Source organism: Eumetopias jubatus, unplaced genomic scaffold (assembly GCF_037043125.1).
Source record: "Eumetopias jubatus isolate StellerSeaLion01/CBP00866 unplaced genomic scaffold, mEumJub1_p1.0 scaffold_10, whole genome shotgun sequence".
In the NCBI taxonomy this organism is placed as follows: domain Eukaryota; kingdom Metazoa; phylum Chordata; class Mammalia; order Carnivora; family Otariidae; genus Eumetopias; species Eumetopias jubatus.
In genome coordinates this window covers 36,810,873-36,825,306 of record NW_028274816.1, presented here as the reverse complement: position 1 = coordinate 36,825,306, position 14,434 = coordinate 36,810,873, and the positions used below count along the sequence as shown (strand labels likewise).

Genomic DNA, 14,434 nt, shown 5'->3' with positions numbered 1-14,434 from the left:
CGCGTTGCTATTGGCTGGCCAATTGGCTGGCCTATTGCTATAGGCTTCCGGCGCGGGGGGGGGCGGGCCCCGCGTGTTGGCGGGAAAGCTGCGGCCACGGCCCTTCCCCCCCCACTCCCGACGGTGAGGGGCAGTCGGCGGCGACGTGTCCCGGGCGGGTCGCTGTGGCCAGCATGGACGCGGCGGAGGTGGAGTTTCTGGCTGAGAAGGAGCTGGTCACCATCATCCCAAACTTCAGCCTAGACAAGATCTACCTCATCGGGGTAAGGGCTGGGTCGGCCATTTGCCTCAGGCCCCAGCGCCGGGAAGGGGCGGCAGTGTTGCGGCTTCCGCGGACGCCCCGACTCGCCGAGTGGTCGGGGTCGGGGGGAGTACCGGCTCGGGGGACGCCGAGTGGGAGCACGGGGTGAGGGGACCCTGAGTGGTGGCGGGGGGAGGACGGGGGGGAGGACGGGGGGGAGGACGGGGGGGGAGCCGGGCCGTAGAACACGGCGGGGGGAGGACGGGGGGGAGGACGGGGGGGAGGACGAGGGGAGGACGGGGGGGCGGGGGGGAGGACGGGGGGGCGGGGGGGAGGACGGAGGGGGAGGACGGGGGGAGGACGGCGGGGAGCCGGGGGGGGAGCCGGGCCGTAGAACACGGCGGGGGGAGACGCAGTGGGCGGGGGCGGCGGGGGGGGGAGACGCAGTGGGTGGACGCGGCGGGGGGTCGAAGCGGTGGGCGAGGGGCTCAGCCCGGGCCCCGCGCCTCAGCGGTGCTGGCGGCAGCACACCGGGCTGCGGCGGGCCGGCAGGGGCGCCGGTGAGGCGGGCGCCCGGGGGCGTGCCGCTGGCTCGGAGCTGCCTTACGAGGTGTGTGGTCACAGCTGGGCTTTTCCTCTTCTTCGGGTTCCGGCTTCTGCAGCGCCCTTCCCCTCGTTAGACAGCGGTGGGGTCCCGCTGAGCCTCCGGCCCTGCTCCCTCTTACCAGGTTTGGTTCTCCTTCGGCAGGGGGACCTGGGGCCTTTTAACCCTGGTTTACCAGTGGAAGTGCCTCTGTGGCTGGCGATTAACCTGAAGCAGAGGCAGAAGTGTCGGCTGACCCCCCCTGAGTGGATGGGTGTGGGTAAGTGCTTGCCCGCCCCCGGGGGGAGCGCGGCCGGGCGGCACCCCGCTCAGGGCGGGAGCACCAGCCCTTTGCCCTTCCCCCGTCACCCACGGGCCAGCTGCAGTTAGGGCGTGCTTGGCGCTCCACCTCTTAGTCTGACCACTATGACTAACGTCGTATGAATTTGAGGCGTCTGTACCAAATTCCGCTCAGACTTTGATTTTAAGATATTTCAACTTGCCTTAGAGTTAAGAATATCGGGACGCCCGGATGGCTCAGTCAGTGAAGCGTCTGCCTCCTCGGGTCGTGATTGCAGGTCCCGGGATCGAGTCCCACATGGGGCTCCCTGCTCAGCGGGTGGCCTGCTTTTCCCTCTCCCTGCTCTTGTGTGCGCTCGCTCGCTCTCAAATAAATAAGAATGTTAAAAAATAAAAAATCATAAAATTAAGAATACTGTGGGGCACCCGGGTCTGCCTTTGGCTCAGGTCATGACCCCAGGGGCCTGGGTTTGAGCCCTCATGCGCGGGCCTGCGGGGTGGGAGGGGTGTCCTCAGCAGGGGGTCTGCTTCTCCCTCTCCTTCTCCCCTCCCCCTGCTCGTGCTGTCTTTCTCTTCTTCTGTCAAATAAATAACACGTTAAAGATATAAGATAACGTTAAAAATACTGTGTGACTTTTTTTTTTTAAAGATTTTATTTATTTATTTGAGAGAGAATGAGAAATAGCACGAGAGGGAAGAGGGTCAGAGGGAGAAGCAGACTCCCCGTCGAGCAGGGAGCCCGTCGAGCAGGGAGCCCGATGCGGGACTCGATCCCCGGGCTCCAGGATCATGACCTGAGCCGAAGGCAGTCGCTTAACCAACTGAGCCACCCAGGCGCCCAAAAATACTGTATGACTTTGAAGAAGCATTTCTTTCAACTTTAAAAAAAAGCTATATTGGGGTGCCTAGTTTGCTCAGTCAGTAGAGCACCCGACTCTTGACCTTAGGGTCGTGAGTGACCTCAGTTTGAGCCCCCACGTATAGACTAGCGTGTTAAGGAGCAGAGTCCTCTCTCATTATACAGAATGCATGAAAATAATGTGTCATCCAAACAAGGGAATATTATTCAGCCATAGAAAAGAATGAAGTCCTGCTCCTGCTACAACTGAATGAACATGGAACACATTATGCTGAGAAAAAAAAAGGCACAAAGATCACCTACAACTCTGAATATACTAAAAATTATTGAATTGTATGTTTTTTTTTTAAAGATTTTATTTATTTCTTTGACAGAGAGACACACAGCGAGAGAGGGAACACAAGCAGGGAGAGTGGGAGAGGGGGAAGCAGGCTTTCCACGGAGCAGGGAGCCCGATTTGTGGCTCGATCCCAGGACCCTGGGATCATGACCTGAGCCGAAGGCAGACACTTAACGACTGAGCCACCCAGGCGCCCCTGTACGTTTTGCTTTTTTAAAGGTTTATTTAGAGGGAGTAAAGCTGGAGGTACAGGGGGAGGGACAGAGAATCTCAAGCAGACTCAGCAATGAGCTCGGAGCCTGATGCAGGGCTCTTCATCCTACGACCTTGAGATCATGACCTGAGCCGAAACCAAGAGTCGGACGCTTAACCAACCGTGCCAGCCAGGCGCCCCTGAATGGTACATTTTAAATGGGTGAATTGAATGGTGCATTAATTATGCCTCAATAATAAAATGATGGGGGCACCTGGGTGGCTCAGTTGGTTAAGCGTCTGCCTTCGGCTCAGGTCATCATCCCAGGGTCCTGGGATCGAGTCCCGCATCGGGCTCCTTGCTACGTGGGGAGCCTGCTTCTCCCTCTGCCTGCTGATCCCCCTGCCTGTGCTTTCCCTCTCTCCCTCTCTCACTCTCTAATAAATAAAATCTTAAAAAAAAAAAAAAAAAGGCAAGGACACTGTGAGCCAGGCACTCTCAAATACAGTTTCAGAAAGATTGTGCATTTTCTCCTTCTGGTCCTAAAGGCGGGGGGCGGGGGGCGAGGTTGGCCCTGGAGGGTCTGCAACAAAGGGAAACCCCCAATCCCAGTTCCTTTTGCTGAGGGGCACTTTGGCACGGGACTCTGCCAGGTCTGACTGTTAGCACTACATCTTCTGGCGGTTTCGGCCTGTCCAAACAGAAGGTGATAGGGGCAAGAGCCTGTCTCATTGCAGGCCAGTCAGAAAAGTGGAGAGAGCCTGACCCTTTTCACAGGCCAGGGCCATGCTGGGGTGAACAGTAGTGAAAGCTCACTGGTTGGTCAGTAGAGCATGCCCAAGAGCCAGCTGCCCTCTGATTCTGCCACTGTAGAGTTCCACCTGCTCTTATCCTATGAATGGAATCACCTGGTAAGTCCGTTTTTGTCTCTGACTTCTCTGACGCTGTCTTGTTTTGTTTTGAAAGATCTTATTTATTTGATAGCAGAAGCAGCGGGGAGTGACAGGCAGGAGGAGAGGGAGACACAGACTCTCTGCTGAGCAGGGAGCCCTACTCAGGGCTCCATCCCCGGGCCCTGGGATCATGACTGGAGCTGAAGGCAGACGCTTAACCCACTGAACCACCCAGGAGCCCTGTTTTGTTTTTGTTTTTTTAATTTGTTTATTTGAGAGAGAGTGCACACTCATGAGGGGGTAAGGGGCAGATGGAGAGAATCTCCAAGCAGACTCCCCACTGAGTGCGGACCTCTATCCCATGACCCAGTGATCATGACATGAGCTGAAAGCAAGAATTGGGTGCTCAACCAACTGAGCCACCCAGATGCCGCTCTGGCACAGTTTTTGAGATTTGTTCCTATAGTTGCATGGAGCATTACATCATTCTTTTATTGCCAAATACTATGTCATTCACGGTAGAGTGTTCCACAGTTAGTTCACCCATTCTTCTGTTGGTGGATATTTGGATCGTTTCCTATTTTTGGCTATTGCTAATGAGGCTATTATGAACGTTCCTGTCCTAAGTCTTTTTGTGGATACACGTTTTTGATTCTCTTGGGTAAATACCTAGGGTCATAGGGCAGATGGTGCTTGACTATAAGAAATTGCCACCTAGCCCTCCAGCGTGGTAGAGTTCTTCTGATCCCACCAGAAACATGTGAGAGTTCCCGATGTTCCACATCCTGGCCAACAGTGGGTGACATCAGTCTGTTTGATTCATTGCAATTTGAACAGCAGTATTTCATACTCTGATTTTAGATACCTGAAAAGAATCTGTCCACTGTATAGAGAAGATGTGTGTGGGGAGAGGGCAGTAGGGAGTTACCCAGTCTGGGAGTAGTTTTACCAGGTGATGGAGGTGCGCAGACATGGTTGGAGTCTAGGCGTATTTCAAAGGAAGAATCTGCAGGATTTGCTGAAGGACAGGCTGTGGGATGAGGGAGGAGAGTGAAGAATGCCTGCCAGGGTTGCTGGCCCGAAGTACAGAAGGACACGGAGTTGGCTGTCTCCTGAGATGGGGAAGGCTGGGGGAACATTAGGGCTGGGGTAGGGACCAGGAGTTGGGGTTTGACCGTGTCACACTGGAGGTGCCTGTTAGCTCTCTAGGTAGATAATGTGGGCGGGAGTATTTAGTCAGGAATTCGGTGAAGGGGCTTATTTGGGGATACAAATGTGGAAGTCCTCATGAGTGCTTAGATAGTATTTAAATGAGGCAGAATGAAATCACATGGGATGTGGGTTTAGGTGGTAAAGTGGTCAGGGATCTGAGCTCTATACCCCACCGCTGAGAGAGGTCAGGAAGGCCCAGAGGAACCGGAGATACGAGAACTCTGTGTGGTATTCCAGAAATCAAGTGATAAATATCCTCCAAGAAGGATTAATCTTTGTGAGATGTGAAGACAGATGGAACCATTGGGCTTGGCTGAGCAGAGGTCGTGGGCCTTGGTGTTGAGTGGCACTGGTGGAAGGGCAGAATAGACACCCACCTGAGTGGTCGAAGAAAGGAAGTTAACTCTTGAAAAAATGGTTTGGTAGCTGGCGTTGGGAGGATTTTTATTTTAAGATTTTTTTTTTAAAGACTTTATTTATTTATTTAATTGACAGAGAGAGAGGGGGAGAGAGAGAGAGAGAGAGAGAGAGACAGTGAGAGGGAACACAAGCAGGGGGAGGGTCAGCGGGAGAAGCAGGCTTCCCGCCGAGCAGGGAGCCCGATGCGGGGCTCTATCCCAGGGCCCTGAGATCATGACCTGAGCTGAAGGCAGATGCTTAACCAACTGAGCCACCCAGGCGCCCTTATTTTAAGATTTTATTTTTTAAATTTTTAAAAATTTTTATTTAAATTCAATTAATTAACATATATTGTTAGTTTCAGAGGTAGCGGTAACTGATTGATCAGTTGCATGTAACACCCGGTGCTCATTATATCACGTGCCCTCCTTAATGCTTATCACCCTGTTACCCCATCCCCCCACCTACCTCCCCTCCAGCAGCCCTCAGTTTGTTCCCTGTAGTTTTACCGTTTGTCTCCCTCTCTGATTTACATCTTATTTTACTTTCCCTTCCCCTATGATCCTGTTTTGTTTCTTAAATTCCATGAGTGAAATCATATCCTTGTCTTTCTCTGATTGACTTCTTTCACTTACTAAGGTTTTATTTTTAATTTTATTTAAACAGTCTCTTTTTTTTAAGATTTTATTCACTGATTTGTCAGAGAGCGTGCGCATGCGCTCGCGAGTAGGGGGAGGGGCAGAGGGAGAAGCAGGCTCCCCGCTGAGCAAGGAGCCCGCTGCGGAACTCAGTCCCAGGACCCCGGGATGGTGACCTGAGCCACCCAGCTGTCCCTTATTTATTTATTTTAAAGATTTTATTTATTTAGGGCTCCTGGGTGGCTCAGTTGGTTAAGCGACTGCCTTCGGCTCAGGTCATGATCCCGGAGTCCTGGGATCGAGTCCCACATCGGGCTCCGGGCTCGGCGGGGAGCCTACTTCTCCCTCTGACCTTCTCCCCTCTCATGCTGTTTCTTTTCTCTCTCTCTCTCAAATAAATAAATAAAATCCCGATTTTATTTATTTTTTAAAGGTTTTTTTAAATTTGTTTGAGAGCGAGAGAATGAGAGAGAGAGAGCATGAGAGGGGGGAGGGCCAGAGGGAGAAGCAGACTCCCTGCTGAGCAGGAAGCCTGATGCGGGACTCGATCCCGGGACTCCAGGATCATGACCTGAGCCGAAGGCAGTCGCTTAGCCAACTGAGCCACCCAGGCGCCCTTAAAGATTTTTTTTTATTAAGAGAGACAGTAGAGAAAGCATGAGCTGGTGGGGAGGGGCAGAGGCAGAGGGAGAAGTAGGCTACCCACTGAGCAGGGAGCGTGACGTGGGGCTGGATCCCAGAACCCTGGGATCATGACCTGAGCTAAAGGCAGGTATTTTAGCCGACCGAGCCACCCAGGTGCCTATATTTATTTTTATTTTTTAAAAGATTTTATTGATTTGAGTCAGCAAGAGAATGAGCAAGCGAAGAGAGCACATGAGCCAGAGGGAGAGGGAGAGAAGCAGACTCCCCGCTTAGTGGGGACCCTGACTCACAGCTGGATTCTAGGCCCCTGAGATGATGACCTGAGCCGAAATCAAGAGTCGGTTGCTCAAGTGATTGAGCCAGCCAGGCACCCCTAGGATTTTCTTTTTAAGATGGAAGATGTGGCAGTGAGTTTGATGGAATGGTGAAGTAATGAGGACAACAGCGAACACTCAAGTGAGACAGTTGCTGGGGCGGTGTTCTGTGCTGGTCAGAGAGGAGGTCCAGGACGCACCTGGAGGGCTGTTCCTTGTGCATAGAGACAGGTGTGGAGGGGGTTGGGAGCGGTGTGCTCGCAGGAGTGTGCAGGCCCTCAGAAGGGCATCGGGTTAGAGTGAGAGGGTGAATGGAAGAGGGGAGTAGGTTGGGTTGCAGCATGGCACCAAGGGCCCCTGAAGAGGGGGCCCAGCACTGAAAGACCCCGCTTTCCCCCACTCCCCTAGCATAGTTGTGTGTGTGTCCCTCAGCCTCAGTGGCCGGATTCAGGACTTTCTCAGACCCATAAGATAGGGAGAAAGGGGTGCTGCTCCTGGTTGGAATTGGGATTCCACTGTGGGATTCCAGATGCTGGGCTTTAGGCCCTACGTGACCATCGTCCCACCCCCAGGCTGGAGTGGCCGTGGTTTGATGTCTTGCTCCCCTCCGAACAAGGCTTCGTGTACACAAGTAAATTTCTCCAGTCACTGGTTACTCTCATCACCTTTTGCGTCAAAGGTAGAATGCTTGTCTCCCTAAGAAAAGAACTTCTGACTCCCAGCTTCTTCAGTAATACATCCTGCAGGCCAGAGCAGCAACACCAAGAATCTACCACCTTCTATAAGAGAAACTTTTCTTTTTAAAGTCTTTTTCTTTATTTGACAGAGAGCACACAAGCTGGTGGGAGAGGGAGGAGCAGGCCCCCCGCGGAGCAGGGAGCCCGATGTAGGGCTGGATCCCAGGACCCTGGGACCATGACCTGAGCCTAAAGCAGATAGATGCTCAACTGACTGAGCCCCCTGGTGTCCCATAAGAGAAACTTTTGAGGACATAGGCTGTGAATCATCTATTAGTGATATGTTATTCCAAAAAGTGTTTTTTCTTCATGTTTTTGTTAGTTGATCCAATAGATAATGTAGATACTTGGCAAATTTGGAAAGCTTAAACAAATATTTTGGGTATGGTGATGGTAAACTGTATACATTTCTAAATTTCAGAAAAGTTGGAGAAGATTAGGGATCATGAACGAAAGGAAGAAACTTTTACCCCTATGCCTAGCCCTTACTACATGGAACTTACGAAACTCCTATTAAATCAGTAAGTATGTCTCCTTCTTAGAGCCACATGTAAGGTAGAACTCCTGATTCTCATCCCTTACCCTGTTCCTCCTCTCTTCCATTTTCGGCTCCAAGGTGAGGGGGGTCCCCGGGCACCCGTTTCCCTGGGTCAGTAACCTGGGAGACATTTGTGTGCACACACTTTTGCCTGGGCTTTCCCATTTGTCCTTTCCTTTTCCCACCCCTCCCTCTCCTAGGGAATCCCTTGCTGCTTTATCGCTTGACACTGGACCCCGGTGAGTCTCCATTATCCTCTCTAGCCTTTTTCTTTACTGTCTCTCTGTTTATTGGTGAAGCTTTACTGCTTTGTCTTCCACTCTGTGCATCTGAATTCTTGCATGTCTTTCACAGGAAAGGCCAGAGGGCTCACACTTGCTCTGAACCCTAGCTGTAATGAAAGCCCACTGGTGGCAAAAAGTGTGGTGTAGTAGCTTCTTGTTTCCCTGCGTTCAGTTCTGGCTCCCCATTGGCTTTTTTTTTTTTTTTAAAGAGTTTATTTATTTATTTGAGAGAGAGAATGAGAGAGAGCACGAGAGGGAAGAGGGTCAGAGGGAGAAGCAGACTCCCTGCCGAGCAGGGAGCCCGATGTGGGACTCGATCCCGGGACTCCAGGATCATGACCTGAGCCGAAGGCAGTCGCTTAACCGACTGAGCCACCCAGGCGCCCTCCCCATTGGCTTTTAATTCATTCTCCACTTTGCAGCCAGAGTAGACTTTTAAAGATGGAGCTGCCATGCGACTCCCCTGTTCCTTGGAGACTGTCCAGGGTTTAGGCTAAAGTCCTCATGATAGCATACAAAGCACTGCCTAGCTGGGCTCCTGCCTTCCTTTGTGGCTCCTACACCTTCCTTCGTGGCTCCCTGATTCTCTGGGTTCCAGGCTGACATTGGCCTCTTTTACTTCCTTCCACATACCAAGGTCCTCAGGGCTTTCAAATACTGTTTCCTCTGTTCAGTTAGTCCATCTGTTGTCTGTTCCCTCCTTTGGTTTATTAGCCTAACCGGTGTTCTCTCACAGGTTGAGGATGCCTATCCCCTGACAGCTCTGTAGCCCCCATGGCATTTGTCAGCTGTAATCTAAACACTAGTCAGGCTGTGCCCTCCCACCCCTACCCCAGTTCGAAAGGACAGGCCTGGGGTGCCTGGGGTGCTGGGTAGCTCAGTCGGTTAAGTGTCTGACTATTGATTTTGGCGCAGGTCATGATCTCAGGGTTGTGAGATTGAGCCCTGTGTCAGGCTCTACGCCGGGCATGAAGCCTGCTTGAGATTCTCTACCTCCCCGTCCCCTCTTCCCCTCCCCCCACCCCTGGCATGTCTGTGCACATGTGCTCTCTCTTCCTCTAAAAAAATAAAAATAAAAAGGGCAGGGACTGCGTCTTGTACCTATTATGCCTGGTGCATACGTGTTTGTTGAATGAATGAGTGAAATCAGCGGGGGCGGGCAAGCAAGTGTGGATGATTTTGCTTGGGAGATACTAGACTGTAATTTGCAAAATGTCAAGCTTTTGAAGTCCTCAGCATGTTTTCTTTTTTCTTCTTTTTTTAAGTAGGCTCCATGCCCATCATGGAGCCCAATGTGGGGTTTGAACTCATGACCTCAAGATCAAGACCTGAGCTGAGACCCAAGTCTGTTGCTTAGCTGACTGAGCCACCCAGGGGTCCCTGAGCACCTTCTCATTGATGAAAGCAAGAGCAGAACTAGAACAAAAATTAAGCTCCCTATTATCTGTTCTAGAGCAAGGCCTCCACTGTATGACACTATTGAATTCAAATGAATATTTGGGGTATGTAACATGGATTTGTCCTTAAGTTGATATGAGGCTGTAGTTTACAACATATGAAGCATTCCACTAGATAATGGAAATAGTCACATGGGCTTGAGCCCCACTTAGTCGGGGAGCAGTGTGAGCCTGTTAACCTATAGTTCCACACTGCAGTGTGATCAGTCCTGTTCAGACCATGTCAGAATGCAGCCGTAATACCTGGTGGTGTCAGAGAAGGGATCCTCGGCTTAACGGAGGGAAAATTTACTAGAGAACAGGATGCTCTAGGTAGAAGGCAGGGACATGTGAATGGGCACAGTATGTTTGGGGAAGCAGGGCTGTTGGGGTTGATGTAGACCAGGTAAAGAGTTGGGGGGCTGAGGCTGTTATTCTGTGGCTGCAGTGTCCTGGGGAGGGTGTTTGGCAGGGATTGTCATCCAGTGAATTGGAGAGCCTTCTGTGGCAGTGGGCAGGAGGACTTGGAAGGGAAAATATGGAAGCAGAGGTGAGGGGCCTGTTCACCTTTAGTTTTTGAAATTCAGGATCTTATGTATGCAGTTCCTGTTGAAACTTTGGTTTTATGATTCTTTGTAATTCATTTGGCTAAGGGACCTAATTTTTACCTTTTTCTGCACTTCAGTTAACAAATAGATGGGGTCCTTTGTTCTGTAACCTGCTGTTCAGAGCGTAAGATCCAAATGTTTGGGTCTTAAATACAATCCACTATGTAAATTTTATACCACTGATTCCCTACTACTAATCACAAGCTACTTTCAGCATGTGGAGAGGCCACTGCACCTTTCCTAGCATGCCAGGTGATAGACAGTGTTAGCTTTTGCTTTCATCTTTTTTGTCTTTTCCTTCAATGGTTAGTTTAAAATACAGCTCACAACAAGGGGCGCCTGAATGGCTCAGTCACTTAAATGTCTGACTCTCGATTTCAGCTCAACTCATGACTAGGTCATGAGTTCCAGCCCTGCATTAGGCTCCATGCTGGGTGTGGAAGCTACGCGGAGGGAAAAAAAAAAAAAAAAAAAGGACTAAAATGGCCTAATGGCCTAGAAGGATCCAAAATGTACCTCACGACAGGAAGGCTGTCACATGGACCCTTGCTGACTGTTCAGACTTTTACCCAGAATTCGCTGTGTATTGGTATGCTCGGTTTATGCTAATTTGCAGTTTATTCTGTGGTTTCTGTAAGTGTACTTTTCTCTGTGGAGTGGGACAGTACCTAGCCTTCAGAGCTCTGGGGAGGATGGAAACACTTTGTAGTGTCGAGCACAGTGCCTGGCACAGAGCTGTTGTCTTCTTTCCCTGGTGGGTTGTAAGCCCTTGCATAAATGATGAGGTATGAGCAATAGCAGTCATGACCCCTGAGCCAGCCCTTGAAGCAAATTCATTCAAGATGAAATTCTACAGCACAGAACACTCAGTTACCCTGAGCAGAGGATGTCCAACCTTTAGAGCTTATTCTCTGAAGTCCTTGTACTGCAGCCTGCCATGGGACAGTTAATGTGAGCACAAATAACTGTGTGGATCATGGTTGAATTTTCTTTCTTTTTTTTAGGGGGGCGGATTTTATTTATTCTAGAGAGAGAGAGAGAGAGCCACAGACATAGGAGGAGAGCACAAGCGGGGAGCAGGGGGAGAAGCAGCCTCCCTGCTGAGCGGAGCAGGGAGCCCAACGCGGGGCTCGATCCCAGGACCCCGGGATCATGACCTGAGCCGAAGGCAGATGTCCATCTGATTGAGCCGCCTAGGCATCCCACGGCTGAATTTTCTTGGCACCAAGCTTAACTGCTAGAAATTTTTTACATCTTAAAATTGAAAACAAAGGAAAACACATCTTGTGTTTTCCTGAAGCCCAGCAGCATTTTTTAAAAAGCCACTTCTAGGGGCGCCCGGGTGGCTCAGTCGCTTGTGCGTCTGCCTTCAGCTCGGGTCATGATCCCAGGGTCCCGGGATTGAGCCCCGCATCGGGCTCCCTGCTCAGCGGGGAGCCTGCTACTCCCTCTCCCTCAGCTACTCCCCCTGCTTGTGCCCTCGCTCACTCTCTTTAATGAAAAAATAAAATCTTTTTTTTTTTAAAGATTTTATTTATTTATTTGGCAGAGAGATAGAGAGAGAGAATAATTTGGCAGAGAGGCAGGGAGAGGGAAAAGCAGGCTTCCCGCTGAGCAGGGAGCCCGATGCAGGGCTCGATCCCAGGACCCTGGGATCATGACCCGAGCCGAAGGCAGCCGCTTAACCGACTGAGCCACCCAGGCGCCCCCGAATAAATAAAATCTTTAAAAAATAAATAAATAAAAAGCCACTTCTACCTGGAAGGGTGCCTGCCTGGCTCAGTTGGAGGAGCATGCACTCTTGATCTCAGGGTCTTGAGTTTGAGCTCCACGTTCGGTGTGGAACCTACTTAAAAAATAATACAGGCCACTTCTACCTGGATGTTGCTTTAGTTTACCAAGTGCTTCCTTATGTGATTTCCCCGCCTCCTTGCTGCTTTTAGTGCTTCAGACAATATCCCGAAAGCAGATGAGATCCGGACCCTGATCAAGGATGTGTGGGACACTCGCATAGCCAAACTACGGGTGTCTGCTGACAGCTTTGTGAGCCAGCAGGAGGCACATGCCAAGGTAGGTGCATGCAGGGCAGGGGCACAGGGGCCCTCCCTGTGGCAACTGCCTCTCCTCCTGTGCCCATGAAGGCCTGGGGCTGCCTGCTGGTGCCAATGAATTGCCCCCAGCATCCAGTCTGCTTGGATGATTGCAAGCAGGGATTGCTAGCTGTGCTGTGCCTTTAAAACAAGAAAAAAAAAAACCAAACCATTATTCATTGGTTACTTATTTTTATTCAGTAGATTTTACATTTTCTCAAACCAAACACTCCTCAACCAACCCAGTTGATTTTCTCTTGTGTTTTAGCTGGATAACCTGACCTTGATGGAAATCAACACCAGCGGGGCCTTCCTCACACAAGCACTCAATCACATGTATAAACTCCGTACGAACCTGCAACCTTCTGAAGGCATCCAGTCTCAAGACTTCTAGAGAAAGACATGAACTGTAAAGAAAGGCCTTGCATCTGTTGGCCGGAGGCTTGCCAGGTGGTGTGAGTGCTCGAGACATGATAGAGGTACTGTTATCTCTGGAGTTCTAGAACCCCTTTTGAATGTATGAAGAATTGTGTAATGAAACAAGGAATGGGCTCATAACATTGTTGGAAAGCAACAGGTTTGTGCTTAGTCCTTGAGACATTCTTTAATTCCACATCTGTCTCTAGAAGCCAGCTGTTCTTTTATGGGGGAAAGAAAGCAGCTTTGGCAAAACACGTTATTTTCCCTACAGAGCCTGTGGTCTCCTGCTTGGCATTGTCATGTGGGTGAACATTCGGTGACTTTAAGTGTTGTTTTTAAGAGATACAGTAGGAGTGGCGATGTGGCCTGGGGCTTTTTTCCTTTCTTGACCCTGATCTCTTGGGCTAAATTTAGACTCTCCTAGAGTTTGTTCACACAGAGAAGGATGACAGATGACTGGCAAGATGTTGACCAGGGTTCGCCATCTAAGCCCAATAAAGACGGACTCTATGCAACTATCACGTTGGGTTTTTTCCCTGCATTACTACCAAGTGAAGAGAGCAAGTCATGTGGCTAAAATGGTCTGACTGATCCTACGGAGATGTGTGGCAGGAAGGGGTGATCTTTAGACTGACACTCTGGGTGTTTCTTGTTCTCTTGGCTACCTCTGGTTAAGGTGTGGTGGGTTTTTATCAAGAGGAAAGGCAGGGAACTCCCTGGGTGCTTCACGCTCAGCCACAATCATGAACGACACAGCAGCTGTCCAGGTGAGGAAGTTCATGACCAGCTGGGCTCCTTCAGTGGAAACAGATGGTCACTGATGTTCTTCACCCTGGGAAGGCACTAAGACAGAAACTCACAATGTACAAGACCACACTAGATGTCATCTTTGTATTCGGATTCAGAACCCATTTTGGTGGTAGCAAGACAACTGGCATGATTTAGAATTCCCTGCATTATGCGGAGGGAAAACAGACCCAAACGTCGGTGCGCAAACACAGCCTGCATGGGAAGGGGGAGACCCAAGGAAAGAAGCAAAAGGAATATGCTAAGAGCAGGAATGAAGGGGGCCGGGGGCTGCGGAAGGCCAGGTGCTGGCCACCAGCTGGAGACTGGGCGACAGGAGTCAAGATTCTGCAGTGACTTGATCTGTGGTGCTTGTGCAGATCTTTCATATTAATAAACTTTAAAAAAAGCCTGGGAGAAACAGATTTTGCATGTTCTGCGGTTTGTGAGGCTGAAGTCCAGATGTTGGGAGGGGAAGTCGGGCCCATACTGCTGCTCTTGAGGGACGGAGGGAAGAGACCTGGTTGGAGGCAGCAGTGTCTCAACGAAGGGTCCATTTCTTTTCCTAGGAGAAATACTTTTCAATTGTAGTGGTTGGAACTGCTCTAGAAATGACCTTACCTTGAGAGGAGAAATGATTTATCTAGAGTCCTACAAGGGATAGAAGGTTTTGTAGCCAGCTAGTTTTCGACTGTAGCATTGTCAGAGCGCATTCTCCCTGGGGCTCTTCAGAGTGGCATGCACTCTGAAGCCCAGAGAACAGCTTCTGGTTTTTGCCCTTCAGTGTTCAAAGTCCAGACTCCCTTCCCATTACTCAAGCATGGTTTCGCAGTTCCAAATCGCTACCCAGCTGTCCTTCCAACAAACAGCTGAGGGTTATTATTTGAACACCGAAGGGCCAGACACGAAGACCTGGTT

At 50.4% G+C, this 14,434-nt stretch overlaps 1 protein-coding gene across 2 annotated transcripts; it reads left to right on the top strand.

Moving 5' to 3' along the window:
- Positions 1 to 89: 89 nt before the first annotated feature.
- GINS2 (GINS complex subunit 2) lies at positions 90 to 13,248 on the top strand. Of its 2 annotated transcripts, XM_088027516.1 has the most exons (6): positions 90 to 263; positions 990 to 1,104; positions 7,776 to 7,875; positions 8,093 to 8,131; positions 12,164 to 12,290; positions 12,579 to 13,248. In XM_088027516.1, exons 1-6 carry the CDS (start codon positions 174 to 176, stop codon positions 12,702 to 12,704), a joined length of 597 nt encoding a protein of 198 aa, XP_087883642.1. In that variant the 5' UTR covers positions 90 to 173; the 3' UTR covers positions 12,705 to 13,248. The 2 variants fall into 2 exon arrangements, with proteins under 2 accessions (XP_087883642.1, XP_027947058.1); XM_028091257.2 differs by lacking the exon at positions 8,093 to 8,131 and having other exon boundaries at positions 91 to 263.
- Positions 13,249 to 14,434: the final 1,186 nt, after the last annotated feature.